Source organism: Podarcis vaucheri (assembly GCF_965113315.1).
Source record: "Podarcis vaucheri genome assembly, chromosome: 2".
Taxonomy (NCBI): Eukaryota; Metazoa; Chordata; class Lepidosauria; order Squamata; family Lacertidae; genus Podarcis; species Podarcis vaucheri.
The window spans coordinates 53,533,578-53,560,447 of record NC_138760.1 but is presented as its reverse complement, the minus strand read 5'-3'; the positions used below and the strand labels follow the sequence as shown (position 1 = coordinate 53,560,447).

Genomic DNA, 26,870 nt, shown 5'->3' with positions numbered 1-26,870 from the left:
CAGCTTTGGCCATCTGTCAGATTAACTAAAGCAGTTTTAAGCACACAGGAAAGCAATCAGAAAAGCAAAATCTTTGCCTCAACTGCTATTGGAATGAAATATTTAAAAAGAAAAAGACCTCCAACTGCAATAATTTGAACCGGAACTCTTTTTTAAGGTAATCTCTTCACATACAAATCAGATTTTACACAAATATGTATAGATCCAGAACCTTTGTTACAAATATGGGAAGAAATTTCTATTTCAAATCTACCATGCCAGGTCAATTAGCTCAATAATTCAATTTCTAGACTGACTGACCATATGAATTGCAGCGTTTCAAGCAAAGTGTCGAACGTAATTGTTTCTTGAAATGCATACTTGAAAACTCCCTAACATATTTCTCTCCCTGTTTTCATTATGTAGTGTAGAATATGACTTCAGACAACAGGAAGGCAGGTTTCACCAGGTTCTGAAAACACTGGATGAAGTAGAAGAATGCCCTCCTGTAGTGGCTCTACAAAGGCAACCATCTGATCATCCAGTCACTGAGAAACAGGAAATAAGAAGAAAGTCAAAGAAAAAGAAATGCTTCTGGTGGATTTGAAAGCCTTAAGAACTGGGTATGGGTATGGGCTGGTCCAGCTGTATGGACTTCAAATATGAACAACCCTTCCTTCACATACTCTGATTTGTTCCTTCACTCCCTGGTTTGTGTGCCATGATGCTCATTCAGACAAACCATGGTCTGGATGCAACATCTGAACTGGGTCTAAATCACTAAGATCTGAAGGGGGAAGTGGTGCTTGTAAGTCAGGGCTGTGTCTACTTTAATATACATAAAATGCTCAGTCTCAAAAAAGACTGGAACAAGATAGTTACCAGCTAAACTTGGTATTTCATATTAAAATTCTGAAATGAATGGAACATTGGTTTTCTTTCTGAATCTGACACTCTTAGCAATTCCGTCACATGACTATAACTTGGGCATGATGGAATCATTTGGGTCCCCCATTCCTTGTTTTGGTTAGCTTGAATCAGAATTTCTGAAGCTGCCAGATTTTGGGTTTCAGATTTTATAGCTTATTTTCCCTGACAAACTCCTTTATAGCAACTCTGTATTAATTGTATCAAAGTGCACCTAACATCCTTCACATTGTAGAAAGGTGTTCCTTCTAAATAAAGCCTAGCAGTCAGCATAAATGCTGATGTAGGAAAATGTTGAGAACCAGATTTTTCCAGATCTTTCATACAATAAAATATTTAACTATAATTCAGGAAAACACCCTGTGACTGTTATATTCCATTTTAATCACAGCACACAAATAAGATATTTTTTTTTAAGCTCTGCACTACTCAAAGTAACTTTGAACTAGGGGGAAATTACTTCTTCTGAAACAACAAATGATGGCTTGGATCCTAAAAATAAGTTAAGGAAGTTCAGAGAAGGAAAATTTGCTGTCTCCTCCTCCTCTTCCCTGCACAGTTTCTCTGAATGCCTGAGGAACCCTCCTGAGCAATGTGGGATAGACACAGGGGGCTGCTCAGGAGAATGAGAAATGTCCAGAATTGGACATGCTCCCTTCTCCTGGGAAACCCTGAGCCCCAAACATAGTGGATCTGGAACCCCCTCTCTCTGGGAAGGCTTTTCAGGAAGTACAGCCATCTGCAGGAGGGGAGGCAAGAATGAAGAACTCTTTGTCTATAATCTTCATTACACTGACTGATTGATCAAAGGATCCAGGCCAAAGCACTTCCTGTCCAGGGGACTTGTAGTTTAAACAAATAGATAAGACTTATCTTTGATAAGTCATGACAGCACAAAAGGTTAACTTAGGCAGAAATATTTATAACCTAGCCTATCTTAATGGGTTGACATTGGGTTGACAATGGGTTGACATAACATTGCACAGTGTTGGGATGTAAATCAGTTCCTGAAAACATAGCTGTGTGAAACACTGATAGAAGAAAAGAAAAACACTAAGGCTTGTCCTCCCTTTTCTCCCTGTGTGGTTGCTCCTAGGTGCACATTCCTGGAGGCTGCTGGCACTGGCATGGAGACTCTCCATGTGCTTGGTCCAATCCATGTGGTAAGTGCCAATGTTATAGCTCCTGTCACCAGAGGGAAACATTTTTCAGTGGCTTCTAAAAAGAGCAGGAGTTCCTTGAATGCTGGGAGTCAGGAAAGGAACAGATCACTGGATACCTCTCTGTGAACTGCAGGATAGCTTCACATTGTTGATAACAGATAATGCTGCACATGACCAGCTAAGAGCTGGCAGAGGAGGATTTTTCATTTTCGTGGCTACAGAAGTAAGTTTCTGTGATGCTAAGAGAGACAAATGAGACCCAAATCAAGTTTTCTAAGATGTGTTTCTTAGATCACACCAAGATTTTAAAGCTAAAATGTTACTTTCCACCATTTGGAATAAACAATTCCGGAAGAATATTGCACCATCATTTAGCATGCCTGAGAGCTACATTTTAAAATGATAATGGACTTACATGAATTACAAGCACCAAAATATATCAGTTACCTGCAGCCATGAGATCCATGTTACTGATGTGCCTTTAGTTTACCCACCCTTCTGTTGCAGCATCCTTTAAAGATGGACCACAGATGCCAAGTTCAGATGTTAACCTGAGCACGTTTTTCAACATTACCACCACATCTCCCTTTATGGAAACACTGGAATGTGTTCTTCCATCAATTCATCCCACAGCATTACAGCAACATTCTGATATATGGACAACTAGTTGCAGGGACTTCCAGGATCTGCAACAACCTATGTTCAAGGTCACAGACTGAGCATCCACAGCTGACCAGTTCACATGTTATTAATGTGAAGACGGGTGTCCTGATCCAGCAGAGATAAGCAACATGCAGAAGAACCACATCAGCATTCAATCACAGGCCTGGTCTTAACATTTGTCAGACTGAGACAGATGAGTTTGAGTGTCATGAGATAGCAGGAAATGGTTTGTTTATTCACAATTATTATTAGTATATTTTTACTTCCAAGTACAGTGGCCAGTTCTTGTGGGGTTTTATGGCTCAGTGCAAAAATAACATGACTGGTTTAGGCACTATGTACCTTGGGGAGGGGGTGCCACTTATAGCAGTTCAAACCCAGCACCTACAGTTATCTATGGGGTGGTACATGCTGAATGAAGTCAATGTACACAGCCTGTTGCAAATGTTTGGTGTCATGGGCTCTGAAATTGTCACCTTTTTCTGGAAGGGAAAGGCTCAGAATTCAGGCTTTACCTTTCCTCTGATATGTGCTGTGTGAGCAGGTATTTCAACCATCTGTTAACAGTACAGACAGCATCATCATACCTTGCTTATGAGTTTCCAAAGGCACCTTGCTGGTCAAGCTGAAAGCAGAATCATAGAAAAGATTGCTTTGGTCTGATCCACCAAGACCCTTCTTCAGCTCTTGCTTTGAACATGTGTTATTGGATTTAGGAGGAAATCTGCATCAGGAAAAGGATGGTGCTCACAAACACAAACACCCCACTTGTTATTTAGATTTTTGATGCAACATTACAAATAAGTACAATTTATTGACAGTTCATACTATGCTCATATTTCAGCATTGAGAATTAGATTACATATATTTAAAAGTCTTTATTTAAAAACTATGTTAGAAAGTATTGTGTATGATGACAAACTACACCTCTGGAATGCCTTCCAGAAGGGTTTCCTTTGTATGTACCTGCAAGCTGGGGATAGCTTTCAGTAACACTAACTGTATACAGAAAATACATGACGTGCTGCCATTTTTTAAAAAAAAAAGTGAAATGAGGTACTTAAGTGAGAATGTTTGTAAAATACTGTATAGCACATATTACATATTCTTAAACTACTGTACTTGAAATTCCTCTGCTTTGCAGAGGAAAGTGAACTTTTGGAAGAAAAATTTAAGAATACCACAGTCAATCTTCTATGAACAGTATCTTAATTAAAGGTTTATGTACTCCTACAGTATAATAAATACCTATTCCTCCTACCCACAGTGACAACTCTTGGAAAATAAGCAGGCTCCAATACAGATTACTTTCCTGATAAAATGTATTACTCAAATATACTATTTTGTATATTTCTAGATTCTTTTATTGGCATAATATCTTTTGCAATAAATGGACATATTTTTTCTGTCTCCGGATTCTAACTTGATAGCAGAGTTTATGGTGACTGAAGGTAAGGCACTCATTCAAAACCGGCAAAACTCTTGTTTTCCAAATGGTCTTTCCCCCACTTATTTATCAATTTTGCAAGGTCAGTTTTACAACATCTGGTCAGGATTCAGCTCCATGTTGAACATGACACACATTTTTTTTTCCTAGGTGTGCCTCGGATGGGTTTTCATACATTTTCAAAGGCAGTAAACATCACTATATCACTGCCATTTGGCCACCTGCCTACAGATATATCTCATGTTTCATGCTTTTCTTTCACTATCAGTTAAATAGCCATCTGGATAGAGCTGTTTTGATGGAGGATTGCTTTAATCATGTTTCCTACAAGTTTCTTGAGTATGCGAAGTAAAGCAAATAGACCTACCAGACTGGCTACTTTCTATGAAAAGAACTCTTTCACAACAAAGAAAAACATGGCAAAAGAAAACACCAAGAGATTCAGTTACCACACAATATGCACTGTAATGAATTCAACAGAATATTTTAAATAGAGCTACAAAATATATTCCTAGTCTCACAGCTGATGTTATTAGTCAGCGTTAGAAACTGAACTTCACCTTTCCCGATTATTTTTGTAAAAAATCAAAGCACTTTACAGCCTCCTCCTTCCCCTCCTACTGAACCTGTAAGGTATAACACACAGGGACACAGCATGAGTAATGGTGCTGTAGAGTGCCTAGTCCAGGAATGCGGGCACCTCTGATCCTCCAAATGTTATTGGACTACAACTTCCATGATCCATGGCCTCCAGCTGGAACAGATGGTAGCTGATGTCCCACCACATTTGGAGGGCCACAGGTTTCCCATCCGTGGTTTAGTCACTGCCCCCCCCCACAGCAACCTCTTTCCAGCATTCACTCGACAGCTACCTAGTTCAATAACATTGTCCTTGCTGTATAAAATTGTGCATTCTCATTTCTTAAAATCAGATTCATCATTTTCTCAAAAACACCAAAGCAACCTACCAAAGTTAATTAAACATATGAGTTAATATAAAGTAAGACAGACAGACAGACAGACAGATACAACATCAAACATGTCAACAGTTCAGTCTCTCAGTGGCTTTCAATCATGTGGTTAAAGGGGCGTGTGAGTCACAAATCTGAGTCATCTTTTTTGTAATAAAATAAAAAGTTAAGCCACAAGAAGCAAGAAAAGAGACAAACTCACAAGAAAGTTTCCTATAGCTGACTCCTCATTTTAAGATATGCTTAAAATGTCTGTTCCTGCAATTAATTTGTCTCTTACTCTACCAACTTCAAGTCTCAGAGAGTTATATTAGCAGATTCTTAACTTTGGTTACTTTATAAAATCTGATAAGCAGCAGGGGTATACTTTTCCCCCTAGATACTTCGCAAATTGCTGGGTATCTCATGGCATCTCAATGCATAAAATAAGAAGAATCCTACTGCTCAGCACAGCTTATCTGTCAGCATTTAAAGCACAATTACCATTAGAATAAAGCAACTAAAATTAACACAATAGGGTTCCTTATTAATTTCCTTGCTTATCAAATCCTGTGAGTTTCATTATAATTGTCTCCATATCAAAACAACTTATTTTTGAAAGAGTCGCACCACTTGCAGATTTCTTTTCTGAGGTTTTGCCCTTCCTAGTCAGCCCCACTCACTGCCTAGGGTACCCGATTCTGGATATGCCTGTCATCAGAAAGCTATCCGCTTCCCTTTCTCAGGCAGATGCACATCAGCAGTAACTGTTTAACAAAAAGCATATGCAAGAGAAATTATGGGCAGTTCAAACCAAACCAACCCGCCCGTTCAGACAGGAGTTCAGACAGGCTAGTGCTGACCCACTCCTACCCCATGTGTCCACCCTCTGGTGTCCTTGAGAAGGAATACTACACACACTCCAACATAAGCATGTAGAGTGAGGGGGGAAAGTATTTGATCCCCTGCTAACTTTACCCATTTGCCCTCTGATGAAGAAATGACTAGTCCATAATTTTAATGGTAGGTTTATTGTAGCTGTGAGAAACAGAATAACAACAGAAAAACACCCAGAAACCCAGAAGACAAAAGTCAGAGATTGATGTGCATTATAATAAATGAAATAAGTATTTGATCCCCTATCAACCAGCCAGATGTCAGGCTACCTGGTATCTTCACTGTATAGAACGAGCTGAGATTAGAAGCACCTGCTGTAAGGGAGAGGTCTTACCTGTAATCCCAGTTCATTACAGTACCTGTACAAAAGACACCTGTCAACAGAAGCAATCAATCCAGCAGATTCCAAAGTAGCCACCATGATCAAGACCAAAGACCTGTCAACCTGCACAAGGCTGGACTGGGCTACAAGACTATTGCCAAGCAGTTTGGTGAGAAGGTGACAACAGTTGGTGCAATAATTTGCAAATGGAAGAAACACAAAATAACTGCCAACCTCCCTTGGTCTGGGGCTCCATGCAAGATCTCATCTCATGGAGTTGCAATGATCATGAGAACGGTGATGAAGCAGCCCAGAACTACACGGGGAACTTGTCAATGATCTCAGGGCAGCTGGGACCATAGTCACCATGAAAACAGTTGGTAACACACTACGCCATGAAGGACTGAGATCTTGCAGAGCCCACAAGGTTCCCTTGCTCAAGACAGCACATGTACAGGCCTGTCTGCAGTTTGCCAATGCACATCTGAATGACCCAGAGGAAAACTGGGTGAAAGTGTTGTGGTCAGAAGAGACCAAAATTGAGCTCTTTGGCATCAACTCAACTCGCTGTGTTTGGAGGAGGAGGAATGCTGCCTACGACCCCAAGAATGCTCCTTGCCTGGGGCACCATTTGCTCTAGGATGGGACCTGATCCTGGCTTCCTGTATATCATATGGGAATGACTAAACATAATTGAGTTTGCTAGATTATATTTAGGCGAAATGCTTTCTGTGGCAGTGAATTAATGGATGCAGTTTTAACAATTATGAGGACCGTATTGTTGTTTAGCAGTCACCCAAAAACTAAAGACAAATGACCATAAAACACTCACCAAGCCAAAGTTTCATTGCTGGTGAACGGCCTAACACTGAAAGCGATCAACTGTACATATGTGTACTTGTACAAGGATGATAAGGATAAGAAATCTAGGAGTGTTGCTGAAAAGGTTGCCCAGTGCCACTTTGATTATGTATGGCACCCTTCCTGGCACCAAGAAAGTGCCAAGTAACTTAAGAATGCAAATGAGAGGCAACAGGCCTAAGCCAGGAATATCTGACCTAGAAAAGCAGGCTGCCTGTGTGACACAGCCACTGCAGAAAGCAACCACACCACTGAACGCTATATATATGCACTAGATGTGAATGCTGAAACACTTCCAGCCAGAAGCAGGTGAGTCCTGTAAGTGATCTATAAACAAGCCCCCGAAGTGCTTAGTCAGGGAGATGTAATAGCAGAAGCAATGGCTGCTTTGAATGGACTGCAGCAAACCAACATCACAGTCCTCCTGAGTCTTTCCTCTCCACGCCAGAGGCAATATAATCTACTTGTCTTAATTCCAGCTGTAGCTATACCAGTTAAAATATGCTATTGTGGAACTGGAAAAACAGCTCTTTATTATTTATTACAATCATTTTAGTAAGTTGTAGCCCACTTTTTATGTAAAACATAACCTCACAGCTGCTTACGTCATAAAGATAATAATGCAAATCTATCCAGTGTGAAATTATAAAGTCCTTCAGACAGGCATTTCTTTTTCCAGCAAGAAGAAATGCATCAGTTTGTGAGGGCATAGGCTCCAAATAAGTGGGGAAACTCATCTGCAGGCCATTCCAACAACCATGGGATTGTTTAAGTTGATGTAGCATAGCAGCTAAGAGATGGAACTGAGAATTCGCAAGTCCCCAGAGTTTCCTGTTCTCTGCATGAGCTCACTATGTGGTCTTAGGCAAGCCATTCCCTCAGACTCTCATCTGCAAAATTAGCATAAAAATACTCACCTATCTTCCACTGTTGCTTTGGAGTATTTGAAAGTGCTCTAGAAGTATGATTATTAATATAAGACAACCTTCCAAAGAAGTCCACAAAAATGACTCTACCACCAAGTACTTTTGCTTGCCAGGTCTCATAAAAGGCCTATGCACCAGAGAAGAAGCCAAACTATATCCCACTTAAACAAAGCTGGACCGCTGCCTATTCACCAGGAGAGTATTTTGATTCTCCACAAATGACTAAGCAAGTGGCAGCTTACATGCCTACTTTAGGACATGGTAGCCATTTGGTTCATTTCTCAGTGGGGTCTATTGTGTGGTTTGATACTATAAGTACTCCTTCCACATGCCAGTCTAGATAAAACATCACTCTTTGACAGTCTGGTTTTTTTATACATGGAGCTTCACTTTTTTTTCACTTCACAGCTGAGACAGCTTTCACAGCTAAAATTTATGAGGGCAGCATTGTACATCATTCTCTGAAGCAAGTTATTGTGTTTGGAATTTTTTATGGGAAGAAGAATGACACATTGATTTGACCACCTTATATGCAGAAGCTTAAAAATTGAAAATATATATTTTTTAAATTAATATACCAATATATGAAAACAAAGCTGAGTTTGGACAATCTCATTTTCACACAAAAGAACATTTACAGATGGTGTTAATAATATATGTTTTCTACTGCTTGAAATCTAACACACAATGAAAAGCAGGCATTAACTCGGTTGGAATCAAGCTGACATCATTATGTTGCCACAAGACAAAAGCGATCGTCTGGTAGCCATGGACACAATAGATAACACAAAATAAACACATGGGGTCTGTAAGTGGCATTGTATTATGAACAAATCTGTACACAAGTAGCTTTTAAATGTGAAGAATAATGCACAGGAATCAAAACTGTTTGTAGCACAGCTGTTTTGGAGTATTTACATTTGCAAACAAACTGGCAGCCAGATACCGTACTGTCATTTAAATTGCCAAGCCAATCGTTTTTTGACAGCCAACTATATCAAACAATGCTGCAAGGGGGGGGGAGAATAGCACAGTTATTTTGATTTTCTTGATACCTTTTTCTTGCAAAGTATCTTAAGCTCTGTTGAAAAGAACCCTGTTTTCAACAGTGTGGTTACTTCCTGTCTTTATAAAATGCTTAGCTATCAACATTTTATTCAAGTACCTTCTGATCTGCCAAATACATAATACTGTCAGGGTTGATTTCTTCTTTGCTACAGCTAAACTGTTAGCTGTAAAGGAACCAATAACAGATGAGGGTCAGGCAAGTCAGCGCACCTTCCCAAGAGCCTCCTTATGAGGATAAAGAACACTCAACGCTGGTTCTAAACCTCTCAATTATCTCTTACTTTCTGAAGTAGACGAGGTCACCCAAAAATTGGGAAAGCACTTATTGTTGGCAAAATATGCTCCTAGGGATTTTGGTTGTGGTTGTTCATTTGTCCAGGTGCAATTATTTGCCACACAATGTTTAGTATTCATTTTATCCTGCTTTTCTTTTTCAAAACAAACACCTCAGGCAGTTAGCATTAAAAACTCCAACAGCATAAACAACAAATGAACTCAGGAAACCAGGGAAAGGACATCACCATCCCCTTCTCCACTTTTGCCAGCTGCACCAATGCTGGCCTTAGAGGGGAGAAGCCAAGTGGCAGGTGGCCTGAGCAGGCCAATGGAAGGGGACTGGCTAGTTCCCTCTGCCTGCAGCAGGATGGCTGTGTACTGATGGGCTTTGCTCTGGGAGCTGCAGCCTTCAAACATGCCAGGGTGGCTATTGCCTGCTAGTTCTACATCTTCCACTAATGGTGCTTGTGTGCCCAGAGCTCTAGCAGTGAAATGTATTTACAAAACCGATTACTCACAATTAAGGTGTCATCTCTTCCCATTCTAATGACAGCCCTGTTAATGGTGCGCAGCAGCTGGACCATTATTTCTTGTATGTGCTGATGAGTTGACTTCTGTAAAGCAAATGCAATTATTTTCACAATAATGAAGAATAATCTACATAGAAAATGCAAAGGCACACTTCATTCTGAGGACTATGAGCACAGTACCTGTCAGAGAGCTAATCACCTAATAACTGCCACCTCAATTGGTAATGCAAATTGACAGTGTAGCTGAACAGAATCCCTCCACCACAGCAAACCACCAGATTTACCAATGTCGTAAGTATAATGGCTGCTTAGAATTAATTAAGCCATTTGGGGCTGTATACAACTGCTTAATGTATTTATTTGGGACTCTGGTTTCTATTCCATCCTTTATCAGTTTACAATCCCAGGGCTGGTTACAACAATAAAATCCACATAAAAACCATTTGAAACATCAAAAAAAAAGCCCCTACAATATAAAAACATGGCTTTGCAGCAGACAAGGCAACTGACCACTTTTCAGCTGAACACCCCAAGTGTCTTTTAAGTACATACTATAAAAATGCAATTCCTTCTTCTTATGTAGCAATATTATTTCAGTATTATGTGATAAATCACTGGTTTATCCCCACCATCTGATAGCGATATCTGTAGAATGACTAAAAGTGGACTAACTTTTCCTTTTCCTCGGATATACTGCTGGGCTGAAAGTTTCCCTGTGCATTGCCTCAATTTTTTTCTAATGTCACCTTGGGTTTCAGTTACTGGCTGAACATGTGCCTTGCAGTGAATTGATTTTTTAAAAAAGGTTGCAGTTTTGTCTTTCTCTAAGGGCAACAAAGTAGTTTAAAAAACACTGCATTTCTCATCACTGGATTCTTAAAGGTAACTTAAAGAGTGATCTTATGGCCATAAGCCAATGTTGTACCAGTGTAATGTTGCTGCAATCCTCCATACTCCAAGCAGGAAAGTAGATAATAGCATAATTGCAGCAGAAACCAGAAGCAAAATACTGATACTGATAGATAGTCCACATAGACCCCAGCAACTCCAGCATCACTCACTCATCATCACAAAGCTGACTAATAAATCTCCATAGCATCCACAGACACAAGTGTTACTTATGTACTCTGCTTATATTGATTAGCCATTGCTATTTATGTGTTTAAAATTCTTCCTCTGTGCCCTTCCAATATGCCCTTTTGCCAAAATTCCACTTTTTTGTGTCCATGGTTCTATAACCATTGGGACGGATTCATTTAGTCTCATGATCCACATTTTGATATATCAGCAGTGTTCCCTTTCCTGTGTTTACTCAGGGATGTGTGCTGGTTTCTGGTCAGAATCCTCTCCTCCAGTATATATGGAGGGGGAGCAGTTTGTATGTGGCTCTCCATTAACTCTAAAGGGAATGTATTTTTCATATGCCACCTCTTTTGCTAGTATAATGTTGCAATGACATTGGGAGTTAGAACAACTTGGGCATGAGCATAGGATTCCAATTATGCTGTGCTCCAAATTCCACTAATTTTCCCCATGGTTTTGGCAGTGTCCCCATAGGGTAAGGTTTATGCTGGCACAGTATACTGCCAATGCAATCCCATCACTATGCTGGCATAGATCCACCATGCTGGCATAACATTTTGTTCTGTTAGTCAACGAGGATATAGTTTATCATATCTCAGAATATGAGTTCAATGCTAGTGTTTTATATATTCCCAGTTGTGTAACTATACATATGCGTATTTTGTTCAGATTGTGCCTCATGATCAATATTTTGAACATAATTTTAACATTAACAGTTTAGGTACATCGCCAGAAAAAAGGGGGGGATCTGACCTATCGAAGTTTCCATAGGGGAAATCACAGCTTCCTGGGATAACACTTGCTTATATTACTGTGCAAATGCAAAATAGTTTCTCCCAATTTATTAGCATTTAAAAATTCTGCAGGTTCCCCAGTCCTACACTCCTCCGGTTACAACATACATGTATGCTTGACAATATGAGGAGTGATTCACATGTTCCTAGATGTGGGACTGGCAGAAATGCCCATTGCTCAAATTTCCAAATATTTTCTTCTGATATCATACCCAAATTGGGACTCACAGATCTCACTATGAGTAAGATGTTAGTCTTCACGTTGGGCATTACATCAGAGTACAAGTAATTTTTGGCTTCAAGAGTTGACTTCAAGTCTAGCAGAAGTGCACCTCTATGTTCAGGGACATTCCATCTATATCAAAGCCAAATAATATTTATAGCTTTTACATTTTTCCAACCTTTACAAAAGTTACAATATGACAAATGTAAAACATTCTAGAGTGCAGGAGGAGGAACTAAAGGATGCAGAACTGGGGGGAAATATCAGTGACTGCATCATTGAACGTCTGATTCTCTTGCATGCATTGTATTCCTGTTTCGTCTTCCATCAATTGCTTCCTATTGCTCTGTTACAGATTGAATTCATACAGCCTGTGCTGGCTGTATCCAGTTACCTTTCATTCTCATCTGGCTTGGAATTGCTTCAAATGTTCTAAATAAGAAGCTAGCAGGGAAAGATGAATTGTGTATTCTCTCTTATTGCACTTTTGAGGCAACATTTGGAAATAAATTCATACAAATATTGCATATTTATTCTTTTAAGAGTTTTCACTTACTGTACTCCTTTCTTGCTGCTTACTCGGGCATGTTACACTCAGGGCCAGTTTCAATAGGGGGTACCCTACTAACTCAATCCATCAGTATAAGAATCTCTGCTTGTGCAATGGAACTTTCTCCCCTTTCCTCCCCCCATGCCCCCCAAACCTGTTCTAGAAGTTCCCCCAACCCACCAGAACACATCTGGGGAGACTGTAGGGTGCATGCAGAGAGGAAAGGGAGGAGTTCCATTACGCAAGCAGAAATCAATGCATGGATTGAGCAAGTTAGTTGGGTACCACCAAATGGGCCAACAAATGGGGGTCTTTTTACATTCAAATAAGTATAGGCTCTCCCAAACTGGAAGCATTCGCTTTTTGCTGCAGTACAGCGCTGCAGTACAGCGGGGGAAACATCAAAATTTGGTTTCATTTGACTTATTCTACAATTTATTTCAAATCTATTTATGTATTTATCCCTGGCAAAGCCAATGAGGTGCCCTCATTGTAAGACTAACAATTCCCATCAGTCCCAACCAGCAAGGCCAATGGTCAGGGATGCTGGGAATTGTGGCCCAAAAAGCATCTGAAGGGCACCAGGGCAGGCTACCCATGATTTATACTACCCTTCTCTGCTTCACTGATATCTGATGAAATGAATGCCCATGATGGTTTATGACAAGACTGGTTAATTGCTAACTCCTGTAACAGCTTCTAACTTAATTTGCAGCAATACACCTACAGACACATCCATTAAACTCTCAGTGTTCATAAATCTTCCATGCTGTCTTTAAGCACAGCCTTTACCAAATCAAAATATAGACTATTCCTTAAGCGTGACATCAGCTTAAAATATTGAACAAATGCTTTGCCTGGTCTAATTAAGAATAAACATGGGATGCTACTGGCATTCCCACTTTTCTTGAAGTTGTTAAAACTTAACAGATAACAGCCTTACTCTTGCACCTACTTTTATTTCCCTAGCCAGCCTACTAACCCTCATCCTCTTTCTTTGATCAGCAATTACTGTGCCAGATGCCACAGTGGGGTAGGGTTCTTTCCAAAAGCAGCATCTGGTTGTTTGGCAGATTTCCCAGTTCCTTCTGGCAGGTTTGGCATTTCCAGAGGGCCTGTCATACACTGCTGCTGTGATCTGACAGAGTTTTCCTAAGAAGCTATCTCATTCCTCTCTCCCCCTTCACTCCCTCTGCCTTGATAAATGTTACAAGTAACTATAGGTCCAAGTTCTCCTAAGAGTTCTCTAATTAGATACTTTACTCTCCCAAAAGAACACCTCATCGTAGATGTTGAATAATTAGCTTGAAGCTTACATTTTGTTAAAAGGGGCCCAGATTGAAGTTACTTATAGCCCTGCTTTTAAAACAATAATAATTATAATAATACATAAATCAGGCTCAGCCTTTCACTTCTGGAGAGGAGAAAGAGATAAAATAGTGAAACGCTACTCAGTACTTGATAAAACAGAAAATAGTATGGACTGAGCTGGCTCTTTTCCTTTCAGAGAGATAAGTATAGAGGCAAATTAATTGAAAAACTACTTGCCATGTATGCAGAGTCTCAGAGACTATACAGGTATGTGTGTATTTAAAACTGGAGTCACTAACTTATGGTCTTCCAAATAATGCAGGAGTATAATCCCCAGAATGCTGGTTAGGACTGATGTAAACTGGAGTCGGGGAATATCTGGAGAGCTAGAGTTTACTCACCCTATTTTAACGCATGATTAAATGGTATTCAAGTTCCGGAGAAGATTCACCTACTATGAGTGATATACTCTATCAGCTCTACTACATATTCAGAGCTCCCATGAGTAAGTGGTGTCCCATTAATAAAGAGAAAAATTTATGGGCAATTTTGATGACATGTGAACAAAACTTCCACTAACATTCAAGTAAACGTTGCAGTCCACAATTAATCAGATCTCTGTTTGCATAGTAAACCCCAATAGAACCTTGTGTTAAGGTAACCGCGTCACTTTGCACTTTAGAAGATCTGTCAAATATTAATTGCCTTGCCTGGGGCCAATTGCCACTTGATTCCCTTTCCCAGAACTCTCTCCGTGTGTGTTCACCCATTTCAACACCCATTGTACCCGGTTTTCTCTGAGGAAGAGTTTAAATATCAAAGGACCTTCTGTTGTAGGGCTGGGGAACCTTTGCTGAACTACAACTCCCATCAGCCCCAGCAAGCATGGCCAATGACCAAGGGTGGCGAGAGCTGTAGGTTCAGCAACATTTGGGGGTTCTGTTGGCTCAGTTCTGAGCAATAAGAACTTGTCACTAACAATTCCATATGGCTGCTATCAAAGGGAGAAGCAAGACATTGAGGTCCCTTCCACTGTCCTAGCTGGGTGGGACCAATGGTCATTTGGCCCCTCCCTCCCACAACTACCACAAGGATGGGGAATCTTGGTCAGCCTGTGAACTTCATGGAAAACTTTCAGGGACCACATGGCTATAGAAGGAAGCATCAGTACCAAAATGTTGACACAGTAAAAGTGCGCAGAGTCAGAGCCCACTCTCTCTTTCTACCTCACACACACACACCTCACTTGTTGGCTCCTTTCCTGTTTTTTTAAAAAGCTTCCATTGGTGCCAGCAGAAGCTTTTCTGGGATTTTCCCTAATGTCAGGGATTTGGGGAGGGGGGGGAGAAGTGTCATACTACATGGGTAGGGAGGTACAGGTAAGAAAGGATGAGTTAAACTTCCTCTCCCCAGCTTTACACCCCTGAAAACTACCACCACAGCAATGAGGCTTTAGGAAATACCTCAGATTGGCATCAATGACATGTTTTAAAAGCTTAATTACTGCACAGGGCCAGGGAAACCATAGGCTACTTCTGGTCCAAGGGCTATAGGTTCATTGCCCCCTGATCTACAGCTATTCTGTCTGATCATTCTATGTAATGGCAGGGACCCATTTCGTATAATACTCATGAATATACAAAATTATTAATTTATTATTATTATTATTATTATTATTAAAAATGCAAATGCACATTTGGCTTCAGTTTGCACTTCAAGTTATCAGGTTTGAAAAGGGAACTCAAGCATTTAGCAGTAGAAGAAATGCACAAGTTCACTTTTCAGATGTGACAAGCATGGTTCAAAAAGCAGGCACATCTGCTTTATCATGGTGCATTTGCTTTTTGCTATTTGTGCAATAATACACCCTGCATCTGCAGCCTGCCAGGAATTTAAGGTCACTCTCGCACTTGAGATCCCAACATACAGTCAATTTAATTATAAAACAGTGTTTGGGGGATAACCTTTGAGATTTCATACATGCAATCTGTAACAGCAAGTAGCTCATCTTGGAGGAGACAGCATCTTTTCAAAACAACTGAGGGCAACAGCTAAATATTACTTTTAGAAAGGTGGAGGGAGAGAAGAATAAGATTTTTTTTTCATTTTTCTGCTTTAATATGGCCTTTTCACATTGAAAGCACAACTTTGTCAAACAGTACTAGTCAACTTGGCATTATCACAAACTAGTATTGTCAAGCATGGAAAAGAGAAAATGTATCATTGGCTCCTGAGTGGTAAAAGCTACATAATAGCTATACAGTAATAGATAAGGGACAAAACATGAAAGCTCATTATAATATCTATACTATGTTTACTCTATAATTATCTTAAACAACTATACTTTAAATGTCAAGGGGGCATTGCAACCACACACTTCACATACAGAGTTATCGCCTTGCTCCTATTTACAAACCTCAGTAATGAACCCAATTGCAGAAATTGCTGGAGGGTGGAGGGAATGTAACAAGCTCATGTAAAGTTAAACATTTGTATTGTTCCAGTAGTAGATAGGTAGCCGTGTTGGTCTGCCATAGTCAAAATAAAAAAAATTCCTTCCAGTAGCACCTTAAAGACCAACTAAGTTAGTTCTTGGTATGAGCTTTCGTGTGCATGTATCTGAAGAAGTGTGCATGCACACGAAAGCTCATACCAAGAACTAACTTAGTTGGTCTTTAAGGTGCTACTGGAAGGAATTTGTATTGTTGTTCCCAAGGTGGGGCATCATTTGGCTTCACTGCAATGCCCTAAAGAGAAAGTTTTAGGCTACAATTCCATGCTCACTTACTTGGGAGTTAATGTCTTGGAACTCAGTGGGACATATGAGTAAACATCCATAGGATGAGGTTATTAACAGAGTTCACTCTCTCCTTAGTAGTGGCGGTGAGCATCTACAGAGCGCCTCATCCATCATGTTCCTAAGCTGGATTTTAAACATTTGCCATATGCTTCCAATTTAGTTTAATTGCACTAAACTTCAGGTATGTTAAAACATGGGAAAAGGAAGACACTGCATTATGTTAACATTTAATTTTTAAAGTACATTTGAAACTAAATGTTTGAGAAAGTGAATGTTACTTTGCTAAAACTTCTTAGTCATATAGAAGGTCCCCTTTCCTTCCATTCAGCACATTCTTCTTCTGTACTTAATAATTATGTCTTCCACTGTCATCAAGTACAGGATCAGAAAGTTCAAGGATATGCCTCCTAAGTCAACTCAATAGGCCCTTATGTGCTTCACTAAGATATTTATTTGTTTAAACTACTCATAGGCTAAATTTAAGGGTTATGCCCAGCCAAGGGAGCTTCCAGCAAAATATATGAAAGCCAAAATATTAACACTACAATAATCTACAATAATAAAACCACAATTATCACCAACAGAACAAGCCATTAAACTTAAAAACAAAACATCCAGCAAAATACCAAACACCAGTAAATAATTACAGCAAAAAAAACAATTAAATTTGATTCTTGATCTCTAACTTAAAGCACTTCAGCAACAGTTAGCATGCGTGCGGATCTTCATGCCTACCCCCTCCAATTTACTCTAGAGCAGCGGTTCTCAACCTGTGGGTCCCCAGATGTTGGACTACAACTCCCATCATCCCTGAGCTCTGGCCTTGCTAGCTAGGGGTGATGGGAGTTGTAGTTCAACAACATCTGGGGACCCACAGGTTGAGAAAGGCTGCTCTAGAGGGTCCCCAGGCCTCTTGAAATTATTTGGCAGAGAGGCAGTGTGGGATGCAGGAGGGAGGACAGCACAGGAGAAATTCCATTGCGCAAGCAGGACCCCATAAGCAGAAGCCTCTTTTAAGCCAGTTGCTCCTGGAAGCCTGTGATGAACACCTTCCTCAGGTATGTAGGTTGTCCAGACCTAAAGATTTCCTTCTAGTGAGTACACAGTGCACAGAGAGGAAGTCTCAATGTCCTGCTGAGAGATGCATTAACTTTACAACAATTCATCCAATGATCTTTCCATTTTTCAAAAGAAAGAATTTCGCTGCCAAGGAAAGTGAAAGGTAGACTGTCGAAGTGCATCCTAAGGAACAAATGATACCAATTTTCTGAGCCTGGCCATCTCTACAAACTACTTGTGAAATGGAAAGAATACTTTAAAATCACAGAACTGAGAAAGAAAAAAGAACCTGCCACTAAGGCTATGACTATCATTCTTGAGACCTGTATGACCTCAGCCAAACGGGGTCATCTAAGCCAAAGCTTTTTCTCCTTGAAAATTCAGGTCAAACAAAGTACATTTCTGATAGAATAATAACTATTCTATTAAACTTCTTGCATATTAGCGTTGTCACAATGAAAACTGAAGAGGCTAGTACTTCTACAGTATCTCAGACTCTCCCTAGCAAGAAATACTGCCTAACTAAAATGGATAAAATAAAGGAAATTCAGCTATGCAGCCACCCTCCACATATTTAAAACAGCACAACTTAAGTAACTATACAGTGTCACTTCAAAAACCAGTGGTACAAATTATACTGAGGCCCCTGAGGTGGCCCAAAATTCATCCAGTTTCCACTTTAAGACATTCTAATTGGGAAGAAATGGGAAGAAACTGGGATAATCTCAAAAGAAGTGGCAAATATCTTTGTACCTAAAACCACAAATTAAGTGTATATTATAAATGCAGTAGTGGCAGGCAGGGCGGCTTTCCTGATGACTGCCAGTAACAGAGAGGAGAGTGGCAAGGTTGCAGCAGCAGTGTGTGGCATTGGGAAACCAAGTCAGCTTGTCAGGAAAACCTGTCATATTCACAAGTGAAATTTCAGAGTTCAGCACCCAGAATAGTGTCAGAACTTTCATTACTACTATGATTTTTTTAAAATGCAGATTAGTAAAGGTGCATTAATTAAATGATCACTAAGACAGACATTGAGAAATAGAATATAACTCAACTCCTTAAGTCAAATGCAGATTTCTGCTTGTGACCCTGCACAAAGATGACACATTTTTAAACATACCTTTTAGAACTCTCCCATTATAGAAATGTGTTGCATACGTGCACATGGATCACATATGCAAAATGTGGAAAGCAAGCTTGTACAGCAGCTAATATTAAATAAGCACATGTGATGATGGCAATATGGCTTATGAAACAAGGACCTGGCCACTGCCTTTCAACACATACTAATATAACTCATCCTTAAAAAGTAACTGTTCCTTTAGTGTTGCAGAACAGTTTTGAATATTTATTAGAAGCAGAAAAGGCATAAAAATGACTCGTTCATTTATTCATTTGGATTTTTTCATACAGCACTATCAGTGATTCAGTGCAGACATAGCTATGGTATGGATATCAGAAACATCCTGTGGAGTTTCCTACCTCACTAACTTCCATTTAACGATGTTAAATATATATATATCCACACTGGCACTTACTAGGGCACCAAGATTCCTCAAACCCATGACTTAAAGTGGATTTGAAACCACAGTAGGCGACTATGTTCTTTTAGGTACCTGTAAACACTTTTTATAAATTCCATAAGCCCATTTAGAGGTATTTAGTTATGTATAATTGTTTTTAATTTAGTTTAAAAATAATAAAAATTGGTATTGGTATTTTTTAAATGCTGATTTTAATCTTTGAATTATTGGCAGTTATTTTAATTTATTTTATGTACAACACACATACACGGTTTATGCATTTTTATAAACAATGAAATAAATGGTTTGGGGCAACTTGGATGGCCTTAAACACAGTACAGTGGTACCTCAGGTTACATACGCTTCAGGTTACATACTCTTCAGGTTACAGACTCCGCTAACCCAGAAATAGTACCTCAGGTTAAGAACTTTGCTTCAGGTTGAGAACAGAAATCGTGCTCCGGCGGCGTGGCGGCAGCAGGAGGCCCCATTAGCTAAAGTGGTCTTCAGGTTAAGAACAGTTTCAGGTTAAGTACAGACCTCCGGAATGAATTAAGTACTTAACCCGAGGTACCACTGTATCAAGGAAAGAGTGAGCCAGCAACATATTCCCAAACTCCACGGTTCATGTGTCTAGTGTCAGTGATACAATGTGTACAAAACAGCATGACTCCTTTGGCTTTAATAAAATTAAGCTGATTCAGGATTGATGATGTGTCAAGGCAAATGATCCTGAAAACCAAGAGGGAAAAATTATAACTCTGTTTCCAGTGTAGTACTGAAAACTAAGAGAACTCTTTCAATCTGTCAGGGCCCTGTTATATTTAGAATTTAAATGAGAGTCATCAGCATCAATATTTTACAACTTAATCAGCACCGTCTTACAACCTCCTGGAATCAGCCACATAATCATTCTAATCATCAATACTCACTGGATCTTGACAGCTGAGAACCTCCAGGATGCTGTTGAGTAATTCAACACAATACTTCTTCTCTTGGTTTTGTGCCTCTTCCCTTGGATCCAGTAATTCCTTCAGTTCTTTGGTAATGACAGGAAGCAGGATATCTCTACATTCTGAAAGTAATAATTTGCTACTTAAGATTATCACAGAAATTTTCCTGTTTTTCTTCCCAGAAAGCATACAATGCAGCACCCCCTCCCACAACTATGCTTAATTCCAATCACTTCCCATGTAGAGCCTTCTGGCTTCTATCCCCTTTCATCTTACCAATGTAAACATGAAGAAAGCAATTAGGATCTACAGAATGAATGTCTAAGTAACTAAAGGCAGTTCAGCAAAGAGTAATACCACATTCTACACTTCATGAAGATCTGGCTGGTGAATGAATCAATCATTCTGTATAGAGTACATGTGTATGCTTTGTGGGTAATAAATGTCTTCCTGCAATGCCAATTTCCTATTATTATTATTATTATTATTATTATTATTATTATTATATTTTTCTTGTCGCTTTAATAAAAGAGAAAGTGAAAAGCTGACCAAGAGCTAGAAAGGCAGCAAAATATACATTGAAAATGTGAAGCTTGCATACGTTTGACAGCAAATCAGAGCAAATAAATCCAAATGGCATGGAAAACTATGCAGAAGACCAATTTGCCAAAACAACAACAGCAGCAACCCAAACACATTATCTATGAAGCTGAGCTAAGTTCTGCCCACAACATTTATATTCAAGATTGTTCCTAGAACATCCTTGGAAAAGCAAGAGTGCCTCTTACTCATGAATTGTGCATATGCACACTACTTCAGATATTTGGGGGAAAGGAGAGAAGCAATGTAACAGACACTCAGCATCTAAGCCAGAGATACACCTGTTCATGAAACATAAACATGCATCATCAAAACTCAAGAATGGCCATCTGTAACCCTACTCTTCCTACCAAAATTTCACACCCAACATCCCCAAATGCCACCTTCAGCACCAGAAAGAAAACACTCATTTTCCCCAGCAACTTATTTTATGGTGAATAAAAAAATATGACATATGAAGAATATAAAATGGTGTGAAAGGCTGGGTGATGGTGGTGAAAGAAAAGAGAAGTCTTTCCTCCAAACCCTTTTCACTGCTTAATAAAATTCCCATTTTTTTTTTAGTATTCATGCCTTGCTTCTCACAGTAGCAAATCCCCCAATTAAAAGTGGTTTTATGTTAGAATATTAACTGGCCAATTCTGACACAGTCCCTAGTTATACCTGACATAGTATTGTTTAGTAGGGTTTGTGCATCTGAATCTAACAAGTCCCAAGGTGGTGAGATGCCTCAGAAGTATTGGGGTTGATTGTCACAGGTGAAAGGGGATCTTTATGAGGTATCACAAGTCAAAGGAAGGACTCCTGAAGCATTGACAATAATGCAGACAAACATTGGCTGAAAGGGAAGAAAATTATTTTACCAGCATTTTCCAATCCCAGTGCTTTGGTGAAGGAAGCAGCTTTTCAAGAACAAAACTTATGCCTCTGAGATCAAGGAAGGTGTGAAGGTGAGGAGTGGAAACGGGTCAAGATCTCCATTGCAACAGGCAGATCAAGTTTGTATCAGAGGAAATGATTTTTTTCTTGGAAAGTGAATCATTTGGTTCTTTCCACCCCGAAGCCAACTTTAAAGGTACCTGGCACAATTCCACTGAACCTATTTGTTTGTGATTTAACAGGTTTCTTACCCAGTGGGACCTCTTTTATGTTTGCAATTTTCAGAGCGATTGTCCACAAAGGAGATTAAGTGATTCCCACCCCAAACTGCCACAGTTGCTCTTGTATCACAGCAGCTTTGCTTCAGACATTTTGAAGGATTCATGGCTCTCCCATCAGATGTCAAAGAGATAAACAACTACCTGACATTCAGAAGACATCTGAAGGCAGCCCTGTTCAGGGAAGTTTTTAATATTTAATGCTGTATTGTTTTTAACACTTGATTGGGAGCCGCCCAGAGTGGCTGGGGAAACTCAGCCAGATGGGCGGGGTATAAATATTATTATTATTATTATTATTATTATTATTATTATTATTATTATGGCCAGGAATCAGATTTTATTGGTTTCTAGCACAAAATCCCCTATACATGTTTGTTTGTAAATTGGGAAACCTTTATCCAGCCTGAGATTACATTCACTTCTGCCAGAATGAATAAAGTGAGAGTCATTTCTTGAAAATTCTCAATAGGGAAGGAAGAGGAATGGAGCAGATCCTAAAACTAATGGCTGCCTTTGCAGGAATACCTGCAATCACACTTCTGAAATTTGAGAGAACTTATGCACTCAGAAGGAGTAACAATGCCTTCACATTAATCAAATTTTGCCCCAAATCAACAAGAACTTTGTATGGGAGATACCGTATTTTAGAGGTATACAGAAGGCTTTACTCATTTTGGAAGGATTGTGATGCCTGCAAATTTCATCCATTTCTATAAAAAGCAGGGCATTATAGCTGTGTCTACAGTGATTGGGGCAGAAGAATTAGACTGCCTATGTCTGACCAAATCAGGTTGTTATGAAGCACCAAACTGAAGTCCAAAGTGAATCTTGTGGTTGATGCACACCTATTTACATAAAACTATGCTCTTTCCCTATGAAAATATTTATTTACTCTCTTGCTTACTGTTTGAAATTGCTTTGTACTATTAGCTGTAATAACATCCAGTTTTCCCCAGCATACATTACTGAAGGAGGGAGAAGTCAGACTGAATGTCTGCAATACCCTTGCAGCCCCTCAAAATCTGTTTTTGGGGGTTGAGGGCTACTTCCAAAATGGAATATTGGGGCAGCGGCGCATGGAGGTACAACAGAAGGGGATTTGGCAGAATTTGGGAGGGGGGAATCTTGCCATTTATTTGGATCAAATGTGGAAGAGCTGATAAAGTTTGGGTAATGGTAATCCCTGGACCAGATGGAGTGGTGGCTGTTTTTAAGCTTCTTAAAAGCAATCCTTTCTATTCGTTGTAAATCCCAGCCACTGTCATTAATAATTGAGGTATACTTAGCAAGCACAATTTAGTACATAACCTGAAGCCTTACTTTTTGCGCAAATTTTAATTTTAAATATACTTTAGCTTGACATCCCTAGTGTATAACTTCAGCTTGTTTGGGTGAATTGATATATCTATGGAATATATATATATATATACACACATATAAAATATATCTTTTCAGAATTTATTATGAAGTTACACTCTTGTGGCTGCAAAATATACGAAAATAACATTTACAGTGCTTAGTCAGAACATCTCTGGGGAAGAATATATTTATGGCAGGGGTAAGGTGCATTTGTTCTGTGACCCAATAAATAGAAGTTTTTTGGCAGCTGCCCAAGTCCTCAGCTCTTATCTTTTAAAGCTTGTAACTCTTTATTCAAGGGAGGTAAAATAAGATGAATTGGGTGCAATTACACAAACAGGGTATTAAAAGCTCGCATTATTATTGAACTTAAAAAGCTGAGTGAAGGCAAGGACTGAAACAGGAGGTACAAATTAATGCATACAGGGTATTTATAATACCTACACTCCAAGATGATGGGAAACTGCACAGACAATAGAATGAGTCAGGAAGACCTGACAATTAGGTCCTCTTGAGATGTACCCACAGCTGGGAGCTGTTTTTCCATGCATGGATCCCACGATGCTTCATTCACATGGTCAGAATGAGGCAACCATTTAGGCAGGGCATCAAATAGGTCTTTCCCATGGTATACACTGTCCTGAAACCATGAGTGCATTCTGATACTTCTACAAGTGGTACCTCTGGTTAAGAACTTAATTCATTACGGAGGTCCGTTCTTAACTTGAAACTGTTCTTAACCTGAGGTACCACTTTAGCTAATGGAGCCTCCCGCTGCCACCCCAGGATTTCTGTTCTCATCCTGAGGTAAAGTTCTTAACCCGAGGTACTACTTCTGGGCTAGAGGAGTCTGTAACCTGAAGCATTTGTAACCTGAAGCGTTTGTACCCTGAGGTACCACTGTATTACATTTGACGCCAAACAATTCTACCAAGACAGCATTTTTTTCTCACTCTTTCTGAGTGGAAAACAATAGCAGGAACCGTAATAGTTGAACTGGGGTTTTTTTCTCCTAACACATTCTGTACACAAATAGTTTCAAGCATCCATTTTCATACTAGCATTAAAAGTTTCCTTTAACAGTAAAACAAAGCAGTACCCACACATCTAATAGAAAAAAATAATTTGTACTTGTCACTGTTTTTAATATATAATAATAACTTTCACTGTTCTGCCTAAGAGAAAATTGGGCTATGTGGTAAATGTCATAAAGTAGGAGAAAATATGCTAACTATGCAAGATGGGTTGCCTGTTATTTATGCAGCACTGTAGACCCAATTAACACACATTTTCCATTAATAATGTTCATGAATTAACTAATAGCCAACTTACCATGTTAATCTTTATTATTAAAATAATGTAATCATGATCATTCTAGCCTTTAATTTAGCTATGCAGGCATTTTATTAGAGATAATGGAAATTTATATAGCTATTTATATTCATTCCACTTCAGATTTCTTTAACAATAGCAGACATAATTGAATCTTAATTAATCCTCTCCCCTACACACACACACACACACACACGTGATAACCAGTATTGTTTTCACCTATACTGGTGGTTAACTGTTTTGAATACTGTATATTATTGCTTGCATAATAAGATATGCAAAAAATCTCATCTATGCTATATATTGTACAGTCTCAATATCAGTTATTTAAGTTTTTTCCCCTTTCAGATTTAAGTTAGGAAGCATTCTTCTATGAAGAGCAGTAAGGGTACACAAAGGACCTCCCAAAGTAAACCAACCCCAGGTAATTGCTGTGCCCCTGAAACTGCTGGTGGCAAGGATAAAAATAGGTATACAAGGAGAATTTGCTGGATGCCAAGATCCAGGTTTGGGGCAGGTACTTTTTGGTGAGATAACCCCAGCAGAGATTTAAGATAAAAAAATATGCAGCAAAGTGTAGAAAAATAGGCTGTTAGACCTTTAAAACATGCCATTGTGGGTTCCAAAATAGTCCCTTCCTCCCCTAGCATAGAAAAAGACCACATGTTTAGTAAGTGAAAATGGTTTATTATTTACAAGCTCTCCAAAGGCAGAGTCATGTGCTTTTCCATAAAGCATTTAGAAAAAGATGCACAGACAGTATAACGTGGCTAAGTTACAGTGGTGAAAGTTCCTAAAATTTTGGTATAGGAACTCAAGTGTGGATTGCGACAGCCATGCGGCCTGAGCTTGGAGTAGCCAGCTGAGACCCCTTTGCATGCTGAGTTTCTCAGGTAGACTGGCGGCAGAGCTGTTGAAGAGGGGGAGGTTTGACAGACCCTCACAAGGTGAGATGAGCCTGGCAAGACAGCTTTATGGTCTTAACCACTTCATGCATTAATTAGAGTTAAGCATGTTGGTCATATGAGGCTGGTTATCTGACAAACTCCTCACCAGTTGAAACAGTAGGGAGCGCATAACATATTTTCCCCAGAATTGAACTGCCAGGGATAGACTGAAAGCAAGCTTTTAAGTTTGCATGATGCCACTGCCATCCCCATCACTACAGCCACCTGAAGCACTTCAAAATGAAATTTAAAACTTGGAGAGATCAACTCAAAAATCCCCCTCATAGCATCTGTTTTGACCCTAAGAAGCAGCGGCAACTACTACTTAGTTGCATTTTGAGCTGGGAACATTTTTCTAGGCCAAAACAAAATTATGCAGCCCAAGAGGTTTCTCTATGGAGTAATTTTGATAAGCAAACAGCATCTAAGGCTATTGCGGTGTATACATCCCCAGTTGCCATGTGCCGCTAATGAAGAATTCATTGTGATTTCCTATTTTTAAAAGTATAAATATTTGTACAATTCTGTAAAATTAATTTTAAGATGAAAAAATTTATAGACTTGCCTATTATAAGGGGGTACTGTTTTCACAACAAATCTTTTGTACATTTGTATTCTTGCTCGAGTGGCAGATTTTAAAACAGAAAAGCTTGAAGCTTCCTCCACAGTACAGAAATGTTTACTGGCAGAGGTTTGTAAGTTCTTGTAGTTTATTTATGATTGACTTAATTTTCACATCTGTAAACATTAGTTATGGAAAATACCAATAAGTATCACGTTTTAGCATAATTATTCACTGAGCAATTAAACTCGTTTGAAATTATTATCTTTAAAGACACCAAAAATACTTGCCCTTAACTGCATATTTTACATTCTGATTTAAAAACTGATGTACTTGGATTAAACACACAGGAGCTCTAGGCTAGATGTTATACAACCAAATGATTCAGCTCTTTCCTTACATCATATTTTCCTATAATACAAAAACTGGAGACCAAACTAATCATGAAGGCAGCAAATGCATGTATTGAAATTGGGCTGCCACCCAATCACTGTAAAGCACTGTAATATAAAACAGAGAAGGGGTGGGTGGGAAGAGAGGGTTGAATCCTTACCCTTGCTCATGTTTGCCAATGCCCAATGAAAAGTTCCCTTACTGTTTCTTTC

General features: G+C 39.3%; 2 protein-coding genes across 6 annotated transcripts in view; one reads left to right on the top strand and one right to left on the bottom strand.

Moving 5' to 3' along the window:
* The window catches only part of INSYN2B (inhibitory synaptic factor family member 2B), an 86,549-nt gene extending 82,407 nt beyond the window's left edge, over positions 1-4,142 (top strand). The window contains exons 4-6 of one of the 3 annotated variants that reach the window (XR_014216918.1): positions 406-602; positions 2,003-2,069; positions 2,577-4,142. Coding sequence is in view for 1 of the 3 variants with exons in the window: in XM_082213055.1 (XP_082069181.1) it covers positions 406-576; positions 2,003-2,195 (364 nt within the window). In the remaining 2 variants the exon portion in view is untranslated. Of the gene's footprint in view, positions 1-405 lie in introns of all 3 variants that reach the window. The other 2 variants (XR_014216919.1, XM_082213055.1) reach the window with 2 other exon arrangements.
* Positions 1-26,870, bottom strand: part of DOCK2 (dedicator of cytokinesis 2) — a 258,167-nt gene that overhangs the window by 166,964 nt on the left and 64,333 nt on the right. For all 3 annotated transcript variants that reach the window (XM_082212994.1, XM_082212996.1, XM_082212995.1), the window contains 2 exons: positions 20,285-20,427; positions 9,998-10,093 (listed from right to left, as the gene is read on the bottom strand). In XM_082212994.1, coding sequence (XP_082069120.1) covers positions 9,998-10,093; positions 20,285-20,427 — 239 coding nt within the window. The remainder of the gene's footprint in view (positions 1-9,997; positions 10,094-20,284; positions 20,428-26,870) is intronic.